Source organism: Danio rerio, chromosome 7 (assembly GCF_049306965.1).
Source record: "Danio rerio strain Tuebingen ecotype United States chromosome 7, GRCz12tu, whole genome shotgun sequence".
Classification (NCBI taxonomy): domain Eukaryota; kingdom Metazoa; phylum Chordata; class Actinopteri; order Cypriniformes; family Danionidae; genus Danio; species Danio rerio.
Window position 1 is genome coordinate 39845001 of NC_133182.1, and position 22784 is coordinate 39867784.

Below are 22784 nucleotides of genomic sequence, written 5' to 3' on the forward strand. Positions count from 1 at the left end.
ACTAAAGGAGATAGAGCCTTCTCATTTATGGCTTCTAATCTCTGGAATTGCCTTTGATAACATCAAAGGCTCAGACACACTCTCACAGTTCAAAACTGGAGTAAAGACCTATCTATACAAATAAACTTGAATTGAATTAAATGATTTTTTTTGCCCACATATAGATTTCAGATTGGCCAAATACTATCATATCCTTACAAACTTCCCTTGCCTTAATAGTATGCTTATTTAGCTTATTCAGCTTTCACGTGACATATAAATCTCAGTTTTGACTGTTATGGGCATTATAGTTTTAAGATTTTGTGTGTTTTTTTTTTCATTTCATGTGTAAACTTTTATTTTTCTTTCCCAAACAGCATCATCATACTGCCAGAATACCAATATACAGCACTTCACGCATGAGTCTACTCTGTGATTCTTTGACTTTTTCTTTTTAAAATGTAACAAATAGCAGAATGAAACAACATCAGAATGAGTAAATGATGCCTGAATTTCAGAATTTTTTAGGGTCAAATAATTGATTTAGTTAAATTAATTCTGCAGCTACTTCAAAGATAATGAGAACTATCAAATGAAGAAAAAACTGAATATGGCATATTCCCAGTCTCACTGCTACTAATGCTGGTGTTGGATAGAGGACAACTGAGACGAGGTCTTATCATGCTGTTATGGTTGAGGATGGCTTTAGGAAGTTAAGCTTGTGATATGGCACTTAACCTCAGTTTGCTTGTGTAGACACTGGCATTAAACGTATCAGATGACAAAAATCCATCTATAGAGCAAAAGTCATGCTCTCTGAGGCCCCTTTAGTGGGAACGTGACGCGAGGGGGGAAAAGAAGGGGGAAGTGAAGCTGAGCGACAAAGAACTCTTTTCACCTGCTGCAGACAGCAGCAAAGGTTCCCACTGAGTCAGCGGAGACCCTTTAACTGATCTGTATCGACATCATCACCTGCTCCAGCAAACACCATCCGACTGAGACCTCGACATGTAGAGTCCAATGCCATCAGCCCGTGAAAGACGCCTATGGTGGTTTGTATGCTTCTGCAGATCTACATTACTTTGCATCTTATGCTAAAGCTCTGCATCTGCAGGGGAAGCTAAGGCGGTTTGGTTATGTGAAGAAACTATTTGAATGGAATTTGATTAAAGACACTATTAAACCCAGATTAGCTATAGAAAACATGCATGTGTAATGGAATTGAGTAGTTCCTGATGAAACTCCACCCACTGAGCTTAGCCATGGATCACTGCACCATCTCACACGTAAATACACATAAAGCCATTCACCAGCTAAATCCTCTGCATCACTGCAAAACACGGAAGCAGCTAACCTTTAAATATATAAAAATACTAAATATACTAGGGGGAGGAATTAAACACACTGGTTCTTTTGAAGAGATCAGTGTTTATGAAAATGTTACATGCAGTTGAGTCATTGAAAACTGTAGATAAAAACAAAAGCAACCAGCTTGGTAAAGCTCAAGATCTGCCAGAAATGCTTGGTTCCCTGAAAAAGCAGAGTGGTGATACATGTACTTTTATGATAAAAGTGCTTTTGCATTCACTTCCATCAAAAACATTCATTCATTAAGGTAAAATGCAAGACTTTTAACTAACATGTGCATAGGATTAATGGACACATTGTGGTTCCACTGAAGTTCATTGATGGTGCCATGTCAACAAAAAATAAATAAAACCAAGTAAATAAATAAATAACTTACAAAAAACTAACACACACTTTTACAAACAAACATAATAAACACATATTGATATAACACATAATGATTCATTGGATTTACTAATGTTTTTGAGGTAAATGGTTGCAAATAATAAATATAAGGCTAAATTTAAACTGAGATTTAGTAATGTTCAATTTAATTAAACTCAGCCCATATAAATAGTTGCAACAATTTGCAATAAACCATTTTTTTTCAGAGTATTAACTACTCCAAATTGTCTGGTTATTAATTGTTAGCATCTTAGTTTGTTGTTGCAGCAGTTAACTTCAGATATGGGATAGGATTGTCCCATAGAATTAGAATTAGGATTGTTTCATTGTTAAAGAATTAGGCATTAAATGTACTTTCATAAGTACTCAAAAACAGTTAATATGCAAGCTAATATGCAATGACAAAATATGAGTTTAGAAGATATAAAACTGATATAAAAATGTGAAGCTTGTAGTTTGTCTATTCCACCTTAATGAACCATTGTTTTTTTTTTCATGTCCCCTTATACAAATCTTGACCAGTCATTGCTCTCTAGTATATGATATGCCCTGCCCCCTTCAAGATGCTCCTCATTTGCTTTTCATTTAATGCACTTGAGCTCAACCACTTTACCTGGCAGATCTGTGATGAAACAAAATGCTATTGGCTGCTTTTTTAAAACGGGAGGGGCTACTCTATGTCCCACTCTATCTTCTTTTTTTCAGTTGAGATTACGTCAAACATAAATTAAAAAATGCACATTTTAAAGCACTTCAAACGACTTAAGCTTCACTAGAGACTCAAAACTTATTTTGCCTCTGTTTTGGCTCTATAATGCATCCAGAAAATTTTCATAGCACTTTTTTTTGTTACAGCCTTATTCCAAAATGTAATAAATTCATTTATTTCCTCAAAATTCTACACACAATACCCCATAAGGACAATGAAGCTCTGCAACTAAATTGAAGCTCTAAACCAGGGGTGTCAAACTCAATTCCTGGAGGGCCGAAGCCCTGCACCGTTTAGTTCCAACCCTGCTTACCTGTAGGTTTCAAACAAGCCTGAAGGACTCAATTAGTTTGATCAGGTGTGTTTAATTAGGGTTGGAACTAAACTGTGCAGAGCTGCGGCCCTTTTGGAACTGAGTTTGACACCTGTGCTCTAAACTGAGCTCTGGTACATTCTGTTGTCACTGATCATTCTTGAGATGTTTTAGCAGCTTAATTGGAGTTAACCTGGGGTAAATTCAGTTGATTGGACATAATTTGAAAAGGCATACACCTGTCTATATAAGGTCTCAGTGTTGACAGCATATCAAAGCTCAAACCAAGCATGAAGACAAAGGAATTGTCTATAGACCTTTGAGACAGAACTGTCTCGAGGCACAAGGCTAGGGAAGGTTACAGAAACATTTCTGCTACTCTGAAAGTTCCAATGAGCACAGTGGCCTGCATCATCCGTAAGTGGAATATGTTTGGAACCACCAGGACTCTAACTAGAGCTGGCCGGCCATCTAAGCTTAGTGATCGGGTGAGAAGAGACTTAGTCAGGTAGGTAATCAATAACCTGATGGTCACTCTGACTGAGCTCAAGCTTTCTTTTGTGGAGAGAGGAAAACCTTACAGAAGGACAACCATCTGTGCAGCAATCCACCAGTCTGGCCTGTATGATAGAGTGGTAAGACGAAGCCACTCCCCACCTGGAATTTGCCAAAAGGCATCTGAAGAACTCTCGGACCATAAGAAACTAAATTCTCTGGTCTGATGAGACTAAAATTTAACTCCTTGGAGTGAATGCCAGGCATTACGTTTGGAGAAAACCAGGCACCGCTCATAACCAGTCTAAAACTATCCCTGCAGTGAAGCATGGTGGTGGCAGCATCATGCTGTGGGGATGTTTTTCAGCAGCAGGAATTAAAAGTAGTCAGGATAGAGGGAAAGATTAATGCAGCAATGTACAGAGACCTCAGACTGGGGCGATGGTTCATCTTCTAGCAGAACAATGTCCCAAAGCACACCACCAAAATATCAATGGAGTGGCTGCACAACAACTCGGTGAATGTCTTCGAGTGGCCCTGCCAAAGCCCAGAACTAAATCCAATTAACCATCTCTGGAGAGATCTGAAAATGGCTGCACACCGTCACTTCCCATCCAAGCTGATAGAGCTTGAGAGGTACTGCAAAGAGGAATGGGCAAAACTTCCCAAGACAGGTGTGCCAAGCTTGTGGCATCATATTCAAAAGACTTGAGGCTGTAATTGCTGCCAAAGGTGCATCAACAAAGTATTGAGCAAAGGCTTGGAATACTTATGTACATGTGATTTTTCCGTTTTTTTTTTTTTTTTTTAATATATATATATATATACATTTGTAACAATTTCAAAAAATCTTTTTTCACATTGTCATTATGGGGTATTGTGTGTAGAATTTTGAGGAAATAAATGAATTTAATCTATTTGGGAATAAGGCTGTAACATAAAAAATGTGGAAAAAGTGAAGTGCTACGTATACTTTCTAGATGAACTGTAGTTGCATTTAATATATATTTTTTTTGTTGTTGTCCTACCTGAAAGCTAATGATGTTTGAGTGAGCTTTCAAATGAGCAAGGATTTGTAACAGTCAGCTAGTAGTTTAAACAGTAAAAACTCAATAAAACATTTAATTATATTTACAGTAACAGTCCACAAGCAAGCGAGACCACTGAAAAGATGAATCTCAGTCCACAACAAATAAGAAAAGGAGTAGTTTGACCGAAATAAAATGCAATATAGCCAGACATCTACCTCAAAACAGGACATGCTATACTGTATATAGCATTACCATGCCCAATTTAGTTCAACACAGGTGTCAGAAAAGTTTAATATGGAGGAATTTATGCTGCTTTTAAGCCCCTTTACACACTGTTTACACACATTTCCAACTGATAAAAATATTTATACAACAGTTCTGTCTGGTTCATGAATCTGATTGGCTGATAGCTGTGCAATATTTTGCCAGAAACATCACACAAAGGCCACTTCACCTTTTACCTCTGTGTATTACTCCGCCCACATACAGCAAGCAACAAGCAAAGACGCTACAGTTTGATAAATATTACTGTTCTTAGACAATGTACTACACACAATAGAAATGTACTTTTGAGCCTTTTTTAGTCAAGAATGTAGCTGCTTAGATTGCAACTATGCAGTTTATTTGTAAGAATTGTGCCTATTTTAAAATATTTACAATTTCTGAAAGCTCGCCGGCGGCCAAAGACAGTTGACGTTGTCTATCCACAAGATGGCGCCAGAACAGTATAATAAGCCCTTGTTCAGTGTGTTCTCTTGAGCGTGAATTAAAAAGCTGAAAAAGGGAAGCATCGCTGTTTTTTAAGGTGGACCGCATAGAGTCAATAAGAAGCTGCAAATAAAAAGCTGGATTCAGCCTCGTCCCTCCTTATCGCAAACACAACAGCAGTCTGGTAAGTTAGTGATTGCTCTGTTTTTTTTCAAGGTTATTTATTGTGATATTTTAACGTCACTTAATGTTTAAAATGCATTGTGTATAAATATCCCCTTTAGGTGGACTATTTCTGTGGTTGTTTTACCTTTTAGATGTAAGCACGCATGTATGGGAGTTCAGTTCAGTTCAGCGAGCTCTGATGAGAAGTGTGTGAGGGTCACGCTACCGCAAAATTATTTTATTTATGTATTTATTTATTTATTCTATTTATTTCAATAATGTAACATTTTATTTTGCGACGGATGTTTGAGTGTCTTTTTCTTTTCCTTTTGCCTACTCATTCAGCTTTGCTGAACACCTTGAAATTGAAATGTATTAGACTGACAACATTTGAACTTCATTCAATTATTTCTTTTCGGCTTAGTCCCTTTATTAATCAGGGGTCGCCACAGTGGAATGAACCGCCAATTTATTCAGGATATGTTTTATGCAGCGGATGCCCTTCCAGCTACAACCCAACACTGGGAAACATCCATACACACTCATCCACACACAAACACTACAGACAATTTAGCCTACCCAATTCATTTATATCGCATGTCTTTGGACTGTGGGGGAAACCGGAGCACCCTGAGGAAACCCACACAAACACGGGTAGAACGTGCAAACTCTACACAGAAATGACAACTGACCCAGCCATGGCTGAACCAGCAACCTTCTTGCTGTGAGGCGAACATGCTACCCAATGTGCCACCGTGCAGCCCTAACATCTGAACTTCAACTAGGTTATTCATGGCACAAATATGGTCCACAACAGCAAGTTTCTTGTAAGTGATAAGAGACATTGAGAATGAAGACATCACAGAGCCCACTCACCCTGCAGGACAGACGCAGCCTGGCACGCACGGCTCATGAGTGGAGCAGGTGAGGTTTAGCAAATATGTCTCGCAGGTCTGTTCACAGGCTAAACCTTTACTGGCAGAGGGGCCATCGACTCGATTTCCACAATCCTCATAAAACTGCCCAGCTGGGCAAAGGGTCTCTGAGAGAGAAAAAAGACAGGAAAGCACATTTGACTTCAGCACTGCAGATCCGTAGATTCAAACAAACTTCAAAAAATGCTGGCATTCAATGAGTTCTACTTGGATAAAGCACATCGGGATGCTGAAATACAATACTCACCAATAATTGAGGTCTGGGAAACGAGTTTTCCATCTTGGCAAATTCTGTTCAGGTTAAAAAGCAAGGTTTTAACTGATGAGGAAGTTAGCGTACCAGGGCTGCAGTGATACAGTATATATGAAAAATGAGGTCATACTTTATTTTGATAGTCTGTTTGTTGAATTAAGTTACATTCCTTCTACATGCTAACTAATTCTCATTAGAGACTGTTAGGTCAGGGTTAGGGTTATGGTTAGAGTAAGTTGACATGTACTTGCAAAGTTTCTTATAGTCAGTTAAATGTCTGTTGAAGGAGCAGTATCAACAAATATTAAGCAGACAGTCTACTAATACTCAAATGGACCATCAAAATAAAGTGTTACCAAATATGATGACATACTTATACAGTATATGATTGTGATGTACTGTATGAAACATTATGATCTTACAAGGTCAGTGTGGTAATGTTTAATATGAGTGAATAAAGCAGTCTTACTGTACACCTGATGATGTTATAATCACGTCTCCAGGAGAGTAGTCAGCACCAAGAAAACTGCACGGACATTCATTTCTGAAACACAATATACATAGAAATATTAGACAAAAAATATTAGATACTACATTTTATGCTGTATGTGGGGAATAAATGTTACTCTATACACCCAAGACCACGAAAAACTGTACTTAATATTTACACAATATCCACTTTAAACAGGCTGGTATCCAAACTGTTGATGGTTAACACTGACATTCATAATCGTGAAAATACTTCAATGGCTGTCATCAACGGTTTGGATACCAGCATATTTAAAGCGGATAAAGAAGAAAAAATCATACAGATTTAAAACAATCAGAGAGTGGGTAAACATTGAGAAAATTTATGTTTTTAAGTGAAACTTCACCTTAAACAAGAAGACTGAAAAGAAACAATTCACTCAAATCACTGATGGCAGTACTATACCGCGTGAGTGTCTACTTTTATACTGGATGTCTATTTGTTTTGCTTAGATTGACATTTGCTTGTAGGGAGAGTGTAGTTGTTACCTTGTCCCATTTATTTCTTGGGTAAAACTTTAGTTTAAGTAATAGTTTACATGGTTTACTTCTGGCTTATTACCTGCCTATTATTAATATATTAACTGTTTATTAGAACTGAGGTGCAGCTGGAAAGTGTAAGAGCGTTGCCTCACATGCGCGTCCCTCTATTAGAAATAGCAAATTTGCCTTAGTTATAGCCTCAGTCAAAGTTAATTCAGTGTGCGTCGTTATTAGTCTCGGTGTACAAGCTGAGAACTTTAAAGTAGCACACAGTTGACTTTGTTGCCGTTTTGATCCGTGCAGAAACACGGTGTTGAGAAGCCTTTATGATTACTTAACCGTGACGAATTAAAGCGCGGTTAATAGTGAAACCTGCTAATCATTACTTCCCTATACGGATGACGCATGCATCGTAGCGGCTGTAAAACTATACAAAGACACTAATGATTTTGTAAGTACCACTCTGACATATTCTGGCATATTAGGAATATTGATTCCTCAACAGTATTCTCTGCTTGGTCTGTGTCTGAGTGCTGAATGGTGGTCCTGTCACTCATGTTGCTTCTCTCTGTCTGCCTGTCTGTTGCCATACACAAAGCGGGGGAGCTCTTGGCTCCGCCCCCTTGTTAAGTTAGGCGGGAAGTTGAAACTAATTTTCATGTGATGCAACACACCCCTAAAACAGTGACCTGTGTACACGTCCCCAAAATGACACTTTTGAACACATTATAACAAAAAAAATCTGAACTGTGTTTTAAACTGAACCTAAACTGGCACACTCAGAAGAATCATAATATAATTTTTAAATCTTTAAAAAGGGGAAGAGTAAGTGCCGTTTAAGCTGTTAGCTAGTTGTTTATTGAGGTAAAATTCTTATGTTTAATATCATAAATTGTACATTAGAAAAAGTGTGAACATTTCTTGGCTTGCATTTATTTTATACTTTAACTCCACTTAACTGTGAAATGGAATTGAAAATGTTGGTTTAAGTGATGAAGTGTGTGTTAACAGCAACAACTTCAGCTGCCTCACTGAGGTTTCGATCCATGTGCATATTTTAAGCTTTGTTGTGACAATTATAAGGGTGCTCTTAGTGAAGGCAAGTATATTCAAACTAGTCAGTCAGTAAGCAGAGTCTGAAAAAGAGACATTATTATAGCGCATGAGTATCTACTTTTATACTAGGCTTTTATTTCTTTTACTATAACCAAGCTAAAAATGAATGGCAGTCAGTTGACAAAAGCCTTGTTTAGCCTCCAAGTGGGTGTTCCTTTTAGAGTCTGCCGGCCGTAAACGCTTTGAGCTGTTCAAGAGAGCAAAACTAGTTGGGTTAGAGGTGAAAGACTACAGGCCACAACGCAGCAGTGGAGTCTATAGTAGAGAAAGAGGCTGAAGTCCCCTCTATCACGCCCCTTACTCTCTCTCAGCCTCTGCCAGTGTGAGTGCTGTAACTCTAGCACACACTGAGTATGTGGCAGTGGGACACGGGACATTTCAGGGAAGTGAACCCATGTGAGGGCGAGGTGGCTAAAAGCGTTATACAACACCTGAGGTTGTCAGGTCCATAACATTTCACAGCCTACAGCGAACAGTGGCTAGAAAAATCTTCTCTCCCACACACAATAAATAACTCAATCTGGGGCAAATCGCAGAGCTAAAATTAGAAGGGTGATTTTGAGCATTGGTTTCATTCCACTAGGGCATATAATCCTGAACTTAGACAAAGGTAAACAACATTAGCTCTGTTATGTAGGTAGAACTTACAATAGTCTGTACATAAGATGTGGATCGAAAGTTAGAGTTGAGGTAGTGGTGACCATGAAACTGTATGTAAATTCACATTTCTACTGTAATTTTAGAGTAACAGCAGTAAGATTAACATGTCATTTTGTAGAATTAAAGGGAGTAATGACCGTGAACCATGTATTTACAGTAATTTCAATAATATTCAATGTAAAACTGCATTATTTCTTCTGTAATTGTCCAGTAACAGCAGTAACAATAACATATCATTTTGCAGTTATTTACAGCAGTGTGCTGTTTTATACATTACAGTGCAGTTACTACAGTAGATTACCGTATTTACAGCCTACTATAAATTTTACAGTATTTTTTATTATTATTGTTATTATTATTTTAATATCAGTGAATTGTGATTGACAGATTTAGATGGACTTGCTCCTAATTAATTTTATATTTGGAACGAAAGAGAAATGTAATTGTTAAAAGGTGTAAAGGGAGTGTTTGATAAAAAAAGAAATCTTTCATAATAATCAATAGCTCAATCCCAAAGTTGACTATTTAAGTCATGCTCTGGACTATACTGTACCGTGGGACACAGGTGTGCGTATGCATGTTAAAGTATGTTCCTTCTGGACACACGCAGCCCTCCTCACACTCGTCTCCACATGGCTGAGGGAGAGATAGAAACAGACATCGACGCTGACATGCAGACACACAGACTCCATACTCCATAGTAGACGGACACGAGACAGCTGCAAAAAACACATACACAGCACACATAGAAACTTTAATCTTGAGCACAATGAAAATGGGAATGAGTGAATGCAGTAAATAATAACACTTTACAATAACAGTACATTAATAATGATGTGTTAATATGTAAACTAAACATTATGATGAACTAATGATTAGTTATTGTATGCGCTGATCATGAACTAACTTTAATTACAACTTGAGTCACATGAGTTCATGGGTGAACAATGTCTAACTTATTTACTTGTTGGTATATGATAGATTGTTAATAATGTATTAATTACCACATTAGTTTATGCATAATTTAACCATTAGTACGTGCGTAGCATATAGTGCGTTTACTCTGAATAACAATAGAAAAGTGTTTCGTCAACATCAACATAAACAGTTTAAACAGGAGTTCATGAGTGGTTAAGGATAAGTAAATTGAGATGTGCCCCTCCAAGTATGACATAATTATACATTAACAGCTTATGAGTTCATGTTGGTTACATTTAGCTTAGACTTAAATGTTAATTAATACATTAATAACAACATGTACTAACAAGTAATTAAGGTAGCCGTTATTCACACATGAAGTTAGTTCATAATTAGCGCACATCTTAACTCATCATTAATTTATAATAAACTAATGTTTAGTTTACATATTAATACATCATTATTCATGTACTGTTATTGTAAAATTTTACCATAACAAACTTTCTTCTGAAGTTTAAACATTTGTATTGTGTTGTCGAAAAATGAATATAAACATGTCTGAAGTCATGACATTCTATTGTTATTTTTCAACTAAAATGTTCATATTATTGAAAGAAATAAAATGCTTAAATGACATTTTTATTTTGAAATGTGGACAAATATGAATATTATCCGTACATTACAGACCAAAACTAAACAAAAAACCTGAAATCCGGGATCTAAAAATAACCATTCATTTAACTGTCATTTATATTCATTCATTTCATATATAATATTTCTTCTTTATTAAACCCAAGAAAGAATATTTGGTAACACTTTGGTCTAAGTACCAACTTTCACCAGCATTAACTAGTGGCTTATAACTTGTCTATTATTAAGACATCGGCTGTTTATTAGTACTTATAAAGCACATATTTTTTTTATTTTATTCTACATTCCTAACCGATCTAATAATAAACCCAACTACTATCTTAATAACAATTAATAACCAGAAAATTAGGAGTTTATTGAGACAAAACTCATAATTAACAGTTTGTTAATAGTAGGAAATCTATCTTAAAATAAAGTTTTGTCCAACAAAAATTTCCCTCTAAGACATTAAAAATGCTGGGATCCACACAACTCCATGTTGTCCCAACACAGATTGATTAAGCTAACTTTGTACAAAATTAAGTGGATTGAACATAAAACATTTAAGTTGTTCCAAATAAACTTAAGAATTGTGTTGGTTTAACTTGTGTTAAATCATTTGTTTGAACTAGCAGCAAAAGGAATTTTAACAATTGTTATTTTAACAGTAAATCTATAATAAATGCTGCTTGTTTAAAAGTTCAATTGATTATAGATTGCTGACACATATTCGAATGATTTTTTGCGGGATCATTGAATACTAAAGACTGAAGTAACAAGGCTGAAACTTACAGGAATAAATCACGTTATAATATATATTACAAAATAAAACATTCATTTGAAATCCCAGTAATCCCAGTATATCCCAGTATGCCGCTTAAAAGGCTTATTTGAATCACAAAAAAGCTGGTCTTGAACATGTTAGACTCACCACACTCAGGCAAGTGCGAGCGAAACTCAATGATGACCCCATGTCTCCGGCAGGTGCGAGCATAGTGAGCCAGGATGGAGCAAAGACACAGTGCTCCACATTTACAAACGTCTGCACGACACTGAAGCTGGAACCCCACCGGACTCACATACTCATGGCATGCAGAAAACACCTCCTGCGTCAGCACATCACACTTCTCCACAGCATAAGAGGCTGAAATCATACAGAGATACATTTATTCCATACAGAATAACACAACCTAAAAGACTTAAATGTTTGTAGCTTGTTGAATCACCTGCTTGCTGATGTGTGTCACAAGGGTCGAGTTGGGGTAAGCTTGGCCGTGGCACACATGCAGAAGACACACGCCATGCATTTCCAAACAAGAATGGTGTGCTTTCTATCATGCCAGAAGGTGCACTGCAATAACACATGAACCAGATCAACTCGCAAGTTGAACATGAGTTAAAAACACTTAGCAAGGAAGGCATGAAAGTAGGAAGTAGATTAAAACCCACAGGAAGTCATCCTGAATGTTGCCGTTGAAGGTTCCACAGAGCCCCAAAGTGTTGTCTCTCCACTGCTCCTCCAGCTGCAGGTACAGCCTGAACTCCTTCCAGTTATACTGCAGCCACAGACCCTGCGATAACTTCACCTGAACAAACATGGACGACAGCTCCTGGATCTGAAACATATCTGAGAAGACATCACTCGATTAAACACATGCTGGACTATAAATAACACATACTTTTTAAACCATTTTTCACAATATTTAACACATTATATGTAATGCGACATATTGGTATTTTGTTGCCTATACTGTGTGTCATCATTTCATTTCAAACAAGTATGATCAGCTGTGAAACATTTTGAAGAATGCTGGTAACAAAATAGTTTTGGTTTCCCTTGACTTTCACTAGACATTTCTCAGAGTATCTTCTTTCACGTTCCACAGAAGAAACCAAACCAGGTCATTTGGGTTTGGAACAGCATGTAGGTGAGTACTGTAATTGATGACAGAAATTTACATTTTTGGATATTACGAATAGGCTAAAAAGTGGTCATATGTTTTTTTACAGTATGTAATCTGTAATTTACCCAAATTCAGGCAAGGAGTAAATCATTATAACATAGCAAAAAAAAAAAAAAAAAAAAAACACTAATATCTGTCAACTAGTTTAGTTTACTTGTAGATGTTCAAATATAAGGGTATCCCATGGTAAGTTAATTTTTTAAAGGAACTAATGCTATGAGAAAATCTAAATTCATTTATTGACCCATTCATTTTCTTTTTGGCTTAGTCCCTTCAATAATCTGGGTTCGCCACAGCAGAATGAACCTCCAACTTCTGCAGCATATGTTTTACGCAGCGGAAGCCCTTCCAGCTGCAACCCATCACTGGGAAACATCCATACACACTCATTCACACTCATACACTACGGGCAATTTAGCTTACCCAATTCACCTGTACCACATGTTTTTGGACTTGGGGAAACCGAAGCACCCGGAGGAAACCCATGTGAACATGGGGAGAACATGCGAACTGTTCATTCCCTGAACTGACCCAGCCAAGGCTCGAACCAGCAACCACCTTGCTGTAAGGCAAACATGCTACCCACTGCACCACAGTGCAGCCAATCTACATTTAATTAAATTTATATTTAAAAGGGTCTAAAAGATATAGAAAAGTGATCAAGTTCTACTAAGTTATATTATAACACTAATAGTACTGTGTATATTCATTAATTTACACTGTGTACTGTACTAATTGTTTTTTTTTCAGGATTAAGGGCCCTATCATACACCCGGTGCAATGAGGCGCAAGGTGCACCACAATTGTTGTTTACTAGTTTCAGCTCATGTTTTCAGTTTATTCATGACAATTTGCTTTTGTATAATGTTATTATTATAAGTAGTATTATTTAATATATGCATATTTATATTTGTTTTATTAAAAACAAGCTTAGATTTGCCCACCTGTCAGGTTTTAAACCAAATGGGTGTTGCATGTGTATTTGGTTTTTTGACCACACTTCGTTATTATTGTTCATTTATTTGTTTGCTGGAAATTAGAACTGAATTTAGAAATACTTTTGAAACAAATCTTTGCGCTTAACAAACTGAATTAATTTTGTATAGGCTAATGTATGTCTGTGCGTACAACACGTTTCCTTATCCACGTGAGTGAAAGTGAAAGTAGATAATGATGAGGCCTTATCTCTCATTCTCGGGCTGTAGATGCTCTGTTTAACTGTTTTCTCGCTAGTGAATCGTTCAGTTTTTCCACTTACAAAGTCCGCCATGAGAATAGCAAATGCACTATGGTGCGACGCAACTGACTCTTAAAGGGAATTGGAGATGAGAGTCTTGATTGGTTTATTCTCAAAACTCACCTCTAACTCAGAATAAGCTTAACCCTGTTAGACCATGCGCCACGGCACAAAGCAGATTTTTCCGTCCTTAAAATAGTAAAAGTAGATTTGGACACGCTCATAATGCTTTTGCGTCCTGCGCTTTAGACTTTGTGCCTGGATCATCAAAATAGAGCCCAAAGTGATGGTATGCTTTAAGATATAATAACTGACAAAAGTCCATTAAAAACCTTAAGACATTGACGAGAAGATTTTAGGTTTAGGTTTGACATTGATTTTAAAAACAGTTCAGAATGCTTATCTGCTACAAGAAAGGTGCAGTTATATATAGTTTAAAAAACAATTATTAAATTTATTAACAATATCTGTGTGGGGTTGGTTGTTTTGTTTATGTATGCTGTAAAGTCCTTTAAAATGACCTTAACCATATGTGAAAGCAAAATGGAACTGTTGTGCAGTCAAGATCAGCTACTTTAACTGCACACCTTAAAGTTGACTAAAAATACATGATAGAACTATAGTCTAATAAGTACCAATTCTCACTATTAACTAGTGGCTATTATTAAGATATCAGCTGTTTATTATAGAGATGAAAGTCATAGTTAATGGTTTCGGTAACACTTTATAATAACAGTATATGAATATTGATGTGTTAATATGTAAACTGAACATTACTTTATTTTGGATTAATGATGAGTTAAGGTGTGAGCTAATCATGAACTAACATCAACTAAAAATTGAGTCACATGAGTTCATGTGTGAATAACGGCAACATTAACTATTTGTTAGGACATGATAGTTTGTTAATAATGTATTAATTAACACATTAGTTTATGCATAATTTAACCATTATGACCTCATTACATGTTAATGTATAATTATGTCATGACTTTATTTGGAGGAGCACATCATCATAAACCCATTATTAACTACTCATAAACTCTTTTTGCACATACATCTAGTGGGTTTACATTGAATAACTGAATAACAATAGAAAAGTTTTCCGACAACATCAACAGTTTAAACACAGCAGTTCATGAGAAGTTAAGGATGAGTTTGTGGTAATGTGCCCCTTCAAGTCAAAATAAAACTTTACATTAACATATAATGAGTTTGTGATGGTTAAATTATGCTTAAATCTAAATGTTAATTCATACATTAATTTACAACATGTCTTGTGATTCATGTTGTAAAGGTAGTTCATGATTAGCGCATGCATTAACTCATCATTAATCCATAATAAAGTAATGTATAGTTTACAGATTAATACATCATTATTCATCTACTGTTATTGTAAAGTGGTTTCTTAATAGTGAGAATTGTATCACAAATAAAGTGTGACTAAATTTATGTTCCTTGCTATTAGATAATTCACATTATTCTAATGTACTTCTGAACATTTCAGTGCTCAAAAAACCCATGGTAGTACTTTTTGGTAAAAACACATATTAATTGCATGATGAGGCAGCTGTGGTGATTTACCGTCTGAATACGGCAGTGAGATCCTAAACTGGCTGGCCAGAAAAACCTCTCCACTGTGGCTCATTGTGATCTCGGTGCGTGGATCCTCATTTACCACCAGGTTGACCGACTGAATACAAGCCCCATCTAGATTCTGCAGAGCAAACACAGAGCAAAACAATATTAGAAGAGCCAGAAGATCCCATACCACACAATATGAGGATCTACAGAACCACTACATCCAGCACAATGGATGAATGTCTGCACAAAGGCACAAACCTATCTCTTCATCTGTTTCAATTTTGACTAATTCAGTAATCATGTCGTTTAGGAATTAAGCATTTGAGTTACCGAGAGCTGTTCACATGAGATAAACCACTCCAACTCTGAATCGTTCCATTCAAGCAAATGATGGACGCTACCAGCAGGTGCCTATGAGAGGATCTTTCAGCAGTCGCTTTGCTGAAATACATCTCTCGCTCTCTATCAACTACAAAGTCTCTGGTTCTGTCATTCAGAGGCTCAGATAAGCAGAACAGCTTGTTCAGAGTCCAGACAGAGACACCATATACCAGACTGATCTCTGTGTGTTGAGTTTTAGCATCAACAGGTCTGGGCTTCGGGAAAAGAAGGCTTTGAGGAGGAGAATCTCTACATGATTTGTATCGTTTCATGTTTTCTCTGTCAGAGCTAAGTAGGGTCTAATCATGACATAAGCACATCCAAGACAATGTTTCATCTCAATATTAAAAATGTTTAGTAATCTGACACTGATTTAGATAATGTTTTATGCCCCACAATTTATGTGGTAATTAAAGTGAATTTACAGCAAAACTCTAACAATACCACACTTTTACAGTATGTGGGTTCAAGTATAATGGATTATCAGTTTGAAAAATTTGGTAATGAGCACTACTTTCATTTACAGCCTGCAAATGTTATTTTTAACTTGTAAGAAGCAATTACAGTTGCATTTATACTATAACATAATAGAAAAATGTTGGAGAAATAATTCAAGAGAAAATGCTTGGTTTGCCCCTTCTTTTAAATTAGCTTTTAAACCAAGTTCACCCTAGACAATTTTAAACATTGGCAGATCTCGGTGCTGTTCAGATTACATGACTTGAATGTTTGTAAATCATTAAGGTGTTCACACTATGCAACACTACATAAATGATCCAACCAATGGGTCACACATGTTCAGGGAGTAATGCCTAGGTCAGACTGCGTGATTTTAGCCCCGAATTTGACTCGCTGACAGGTTTTGAGAAATCGCAGACAAATGCCTAAAATCACAGGGAAATCGGTGCTCGTGCACTTGAGTGACAATCGCACAGTATAAACTATCAAAGACGCGATCTGAGAGAATCGCCGATGAGTCGCCGATGCCTGCGAGATATTTGGCATGCAAAATATCTGGAGCTGTCGGCGAATCAAGTCATGCTGTGTGAAATGAGTTTTGACTTAAAATAACATCAGCCATCGCCTACAGCCAATGAGAGAGCAGCTTTCACTTGTGTGTGTGTACCTGCAGCCCAGCTAGAGGTTGAGGGAGAAGTTAAAAGCGCTCATTTTCGGTTTATTTGGACCCAAGAAATAGAGAAAAAACTAGTGGGGGTTTGACAGGAGCACCCATTTCTGTTTGACGTTTCATACAGAAAGTTAAAAAATAAAGTTAAGGAGAAACTGCTTATTCCCTTCAAACCCAGGTGAGCAAATATGTACATTTTCTACCTCAATAAAGGCTTCTTTCTCGTTATGTAGTTAATAACAAAAGATATACTACATGTTTTTGGCTGTAAGACGTAGTTTGGACGAAGTTGTTGGCAATTCTTCCTATTGTAAAATCATGCAATGTGAAAGCCCCTGTCGCCAATCCATCTTGCAGTGTAAACAAAGCAGCGACAAAACGCTAGTCCAGATAGTCATGCAGTATGAAAACATCTGTGACACGACTACTTTAAAAATCATGCAGTCTGAACTCGGCATAACTGTCATAACATTAACAGCTGTCATAACATTATGTATGTTAATTGTTTTTGTTACAATTCACAAGCTATAATCTAAACGTTACTCTAACAAACAGAGTAACAAGACCAGCTTGAACTGCTAATACGTCAATAGCTTGACTAATCGCACAAATCTAGAAGCTGTAATCTTAAGTCTGTGTACTGAAGCTGTGTTCCAGCCACCAGATTACTCTTTAGATCACCACACTAGAGCAATTCTGGATCGCGATGAAGAAAGGTTTGGCATGCAGTATCTGGCATGCCTTAAGTCTTTTCTCTTTTGTGTGCGAATACTTCAGGTTTGTGCTGGTGCAGATGAAAGTGCAGAGGAACTTACAGCTCCACATGGTGCATTCTGAATGGTCACGGTGAACTTGCCAGAGTTTCTGCTCTTGGCTAAAACATACTGGCAGGTAGCAGGAAATGTGTAAACCCGGCCATCAAACGACTGGAAGAACATGTCTCCTGTCACAGAGCACTCTCCTGTTTAAAACAAAATAAATACAATATCAGAAACAAGTATACTACTGTTTTAAACTTTGGTGGTTGGTATAAGATTTTTTATGTTTCTAAATGTCTAAATGCTTTCCATACTGTAAAACTTATTTATTTATTATATTATTTAACTTATTTTTGTTAAACAAAGCTTTTCAGCAGCCATTACTCCGGCCATTTATACTCTCCAGAAACAATTCACAAATTTCACAATTCTGATTTGTTGCTTAACAAAAATAACAAAATTATTGTTTTTTTTTTGTGTATGGAAATCAGTTAAGACTCCAAAATTTATTCAATTTATTTATTTGAAATAGAATTATTGTATTTGTTCAATTCTGTATCGTCGTTTTTTAATCATTTTAATGTGTCTTTGTTATGTGAGGGTGTTATTTTCTTTTATTTTTAGTAACTTTGTACAGTAATGTAGGTCTTTAGCTATGACAGAAGCAGTTCTGTTACATTATGTTCGGTTTATAAGAGTAAATTTGTAAAAAGAGATGTTATTAAAGAGACGTGTGTCCTCCACAGTAAGGCCATTCATCAAAATACAAGCATTACGTAAGAAGATGGGTATGAGGCTTTTTACATTTAACTCAATAAGCAGAATCTCTGCAATCACAAAATAGTAAAACTGAAATACTGTAGGATAATGTCTGTATTAATAAATGAGAAAATGCTGTTTAGAAATAGAGGAATGAATGTAAAAATGATTAGAAATGTACATGTGGTATATATGAAAGTAAACAGACAAACACCTGGGCAGTTGTGTTCCGTGCAGTTCCAGATGCCTCCAAAACATGTGCTGAGAACAAAAGAAGAACGTTCGAAATCACAAAAACACAAGCAGCAATATGTCTTTCAAGTAGAAATGATATGCATTATCTAACCAGTTGTTGCAGTCTTCTTGGATGATGTGTCCGGATGGGTAAAGCATACCGTGGTGCTCACATGGACAATCTGATGCCTTGACACACACTCCATCCTCAAAGATCAAATCTGGAGACAGGAACATGATTTTGACTGAATCTTTAAATTTTTTTAATGTAAAGTTGTGGTTAGTTTAACTTAGTGTTATGTCACTACCATCAGGGCAGTAGCAGCCATCCAAACATTGCAGCTTGCTGTCTATGCACATCTGTTCAATCTTGCAGTGCATTGGACAGCAGGTGATACACTCTCTGAAAAGCAGCTCGTCAGGGCAATCAACATCTACAATCAAAACAAAACATGCTTTCACAGAAACACAGAAAGTATATATATATATATATATATATATATATATATATATATATATATATATATATATATATATATATATATATAATTGGTTTATTTTTTTATTAATCAATGTTTTGCTTTTTATGAATACTTTTAACAATGAATACTTTTTAAAAATATTAAAAATAATTATTTTATAGGCAAGGCAAGGCAAGGCAAGGCAAGTTTATTTATATAGCACATTTCATACACAATGGCAATTCAAAGTGCTTTACATAAACAAGAATAAAAGAAACAAGTAAAATAAAAATAAAAACAAATAATAAAAATGCTTAAAAACAAAACAAAACATAAAAACAGGTAAAATGTGATATAAAAGAATGAAGAAGTAGAGAAAAACATGATAGTGCAATCTGCCGGACGCAGCACAGTGCTCATTTAGTAAAGGCACAGCTAAACAGATGTGTTTTCAGTCTTGATTTGAATGTGCCTAATGTTGGAGCACATCTGATCATTTCTGGAAGCTGATTCCAGCAGCGAGGGGCATAGTGGCTAAAAGCCGATTCACCCTGCTTTGACTGAACTCTTGGAACTTCTAGTTTATATGATCCTAATGATCTGAGTGATCTGTTAGGTTTGTATTCAGTGAGCATATCTGTGATGTATTTAGGTCCTAGGCCATTTAGTGATTTATAGACCAGTAATATTACTTTAAAATCTATTCTGAATGTAACTGGCAGCCAGTGTAAAGACCTGAGGGGTTTTCACCTTTATTGGTATAGGACAGTAGAGATTATACAGCCAGGAAAGTGTGGGGAGCAGAGATAAGTGAGGGATCAGCAAAGAACCTTGAGCCAGGAATCCTACTCGGTTTGCCATGAGCACCTTGGTGCTATATGTCGACACACTAACCACTAGGCTATTGGTGCCGACATCACTGAATACTTGTATCTGGGTTTTTTATCTAAAAAAATTTATTTCAAAGAAATAAAAATGTATTTGTATTAATCAAAAATAAAAGAAAAAAATAGTATAGTTCTCAAAAAATATGTTAGGCAGTACAATTATTTTCAACACTGATGATATTAATCCGAAATGTTTCTTGAGCAGGATATCTGTATAATACAAGTTTTGAAGAACTAGGTAACTTTGAAGTCTGTAGGGATCATGTTGAAAATGATCATAAACTTTTGTATTATACAAATAAATAATTTTTATGAAAAAAATATAAATATTAATTTTTTTTTCCTTCAGATTAGTCTATTTCAAAGGTCGCCACAGCGGAATAAACTGCCAACTATTACAGCATATGTTTTTACACAGCTTATGCCCTTCCAGCTGCAACTCCGTACTATAAAAAACTCATACATTTTCACATTCACACATACACTACGGCCAATTTAGTTCATCCAATTCACCTATAGCACATATAGCACATAGGAAAAACCCACACGAACACGGGAGAACATGCAAACTCAACACAGGAATGCTAACTGGCCCATTCAGGACTCAAACCAACAACCTTCTTGCTTTTAGGCAACAGTGTTAACCACTGAGCCACCGTGCCACCCATGTATTAATTTATAACAAACTCATATGAGAAAAGAATCAACATGCAACCTATATGCAACATCTGCAACAACATCTGCAACATATATTCAAATATTTGTGCGATATCATGTGACCTACTGCAAACAGGAAAGTGTGTTCTCCAGTCATGCAGCGGATGATCAGCATGGGCGCATGCTCTGGCATACTCTGTGAACACCTGGCACACAACTGCACCATTAGGACCGGACCTGTACCAGATGAAACAATTACACATACACAACAGCTAAAAAGTGCATTATTCTAATGAGCATCTAGTATACACCTTTGGAAAGTAAAGCAGTATTGCAATTCAAGCTTATAACTTCCCAGGAAGTGTGATCAATTTCAGTAGATGCGTCTTATGCCAGTACTTACAAGCACAGGTCATTGGAGCAACTTGCCATGTATGAATATGGACTGACAAACTCATGGCAGGACTGGAACGGTTCCCTCAGAAGAGTGGAACAAACTTCCTCCACTTTCTGCAGTGAAGAACAAGTTTCCTTATCAACCATGTGTTTGGGTGTAAATGACCCATTTCATTGATTATGACACTTTGGTTGGTGTTGGACAAGAATATATGTGTGTGTGTGTGTGTGTGTGTGTGTGTGTGTGTGTGTGTGTGTGTGTGTGTGTGTGTGTGTGTGTGTGTGTGTGTGAGTGTTTTGTGTTAGGTACCAATAAGACATGAGGATCCAGCGTGGCACATGGTGAGGGGTAGAGTGAGGGAACGACAGTACATCTGGCTAACTCCGGCTCCTCCTCAGCCCAGCTGTTTCCAAACATGGCCAAATCCTGTGTGAAAACACCTGAGCAAACAACAATACATGCATATTAGTAAGTAAATGTGTTCATTTTTTCTGTAAATGTTTTATGACAAAAGTTTACAAATTTGTTTCCGGTTTCATTATTATAAACTATTTAAAAAATGTTTAACATGGATATAAAATGTTGTATAAAATACTTTTAGATGGAGTATACAGCATGTCAACAATTAACAGCTTCATCAAACATTACTTGTCCAACTGTCACAAAAAGTAGAGGTGAAACATCTGTCTTATTTAATTTTAATGATCTTTATATCGTGTATATTCATATATGCATGTATATTTTACAGAAATGTATTGACATGGTGTGAAATAATGCAGTTAAGAATTATTATGTCAATAAACAAAACAAACAAACAAACAAATAAACATTTCAGAACAATCCTTATCATGACATGTTTTATACATTCAATCATTCATTCATTCATTCATTTTCCTTTGGCTTAGTCCCTTTATTCATCAGGGGTTCCCACAGCGGAAATGAACGGCCAACTTATCCAGCACATGTTTTACACAGCGGATGCTCTTCCAGCTGCAACCCAGTCTGGAAAACACCCATTCACACTGAATACGGCCAATTTAGTTTATTCAATTCACCTATAGCGCATGTCTTTTAACTGTGGGGAAATCTGAAGCACCCAGAGGAAACTCATGAACACAGGGAGAACAAGCAAACTCCACACAGAAATGCCAACTGACCCAGCCGGGACTCAAACCAGCGACCTTCTTGCTGTGTGCTAACCACTGACCACCGTGCCACCCATGTTTATACAGTACTTCTCAAACAGTTAATTTATTTGTATTTTGTAAAATAAAATGTGCACTTTTTAATCTTAATATCTTCATTCTTTAATAATGATACCTTCCTTTTCATTGCCTAGTAACATTTTTTAAATGGTTCTCTTTAGACAAGTAGCTTATTTGAAGTAACTCTACAAAATGTACAGTGTGGGTGTAAACTATTGTAAAGCCCAAAGCTAGTTGACTGTAGCTTGTGATGCATGCATGTATTTTTCAGTTTGTAAAATAATATGAAGGATAATAATAATACATAAAAATACCTGCAGAACTAACTTTTAGACATCAATGTTGAGTCAATGTCCTATAATATATATATAACATTCAAGAATTTTCTGAATCGCAAAAAAGTAACAAACATGACTAAAATTAATTTAATGTTAATTGGGCAGTTCTTCAGATGAT

At 36.3% G+C, this 22784-nt stretch overlaps 2 protein-coding genes across 6 annotated transcripts in view; one reads left to right on the plus strand and one right to left on the minus strand.

The window, feature by feature from the left end:
* Positions 1-22784, plus strand: part of esyt2b (extended synaptotagmin-like protein 2b) — an 860030-nt gene that overhangs the window by 160068 nt on the left and 677178 nt on the right. The gene's annotated exons all lie outside the window — the stretch shown is intronic.
* Positions 1-22784, minus strand: part of otog (otogelin) — a 74356-nt gene that overhangs the window by 40135 nt on the left and 11437 nt on the right. For all 4 annotated transcript variants that reach the window (XM_073908836.1, XM_073908835.1, XM_068222445.2 and 1 more), the window contains exons 9-23: positions 21433-21563; positions 21130-21236; positions 20854-20963; positions 19030-19155; positions 18834-18942; positions 18702-18748; positions 17786-17931; positions 15461-15593; positions 12125-12302; positions 11902-12026; positions 11607-11819; positions 9681-9846; positions 6810-6884; positions 6335-6378; positions 6029-6194 (exon numbers count right to left, since the gene is read on the minus strand). In XM_073908836.1, coding sequence (XP_073764937.1) covers positions 6029-6194; positions 6335-6378; positions 6810-6884; positions 9681-9846; positions 11607-11819; positions 11902-12026; positions 12125-12302; positions 15461-15593; positions 17786-17931; positions 18702-18748; positions 18834-18942; positions 19030-19155; positions 20854-20963; positions 21130-21236; positions 21433-21563 — 1876 coding nt within the window. The remainder of the gene's footprint in view (positions 1-6028; positions 6195-6334; positions 6379-6809; positions 6885-9680; positions 9847-11606; positions 11820-11901; positions 12027-12124; positions 12303-15460; positions 15594-17785; positions 17932-18701; positions 18749-18833; positions 18943-19029; positions 19156-20853; positions 20964-21129; positions 21237-21432; positions 21564-22784) is intronic.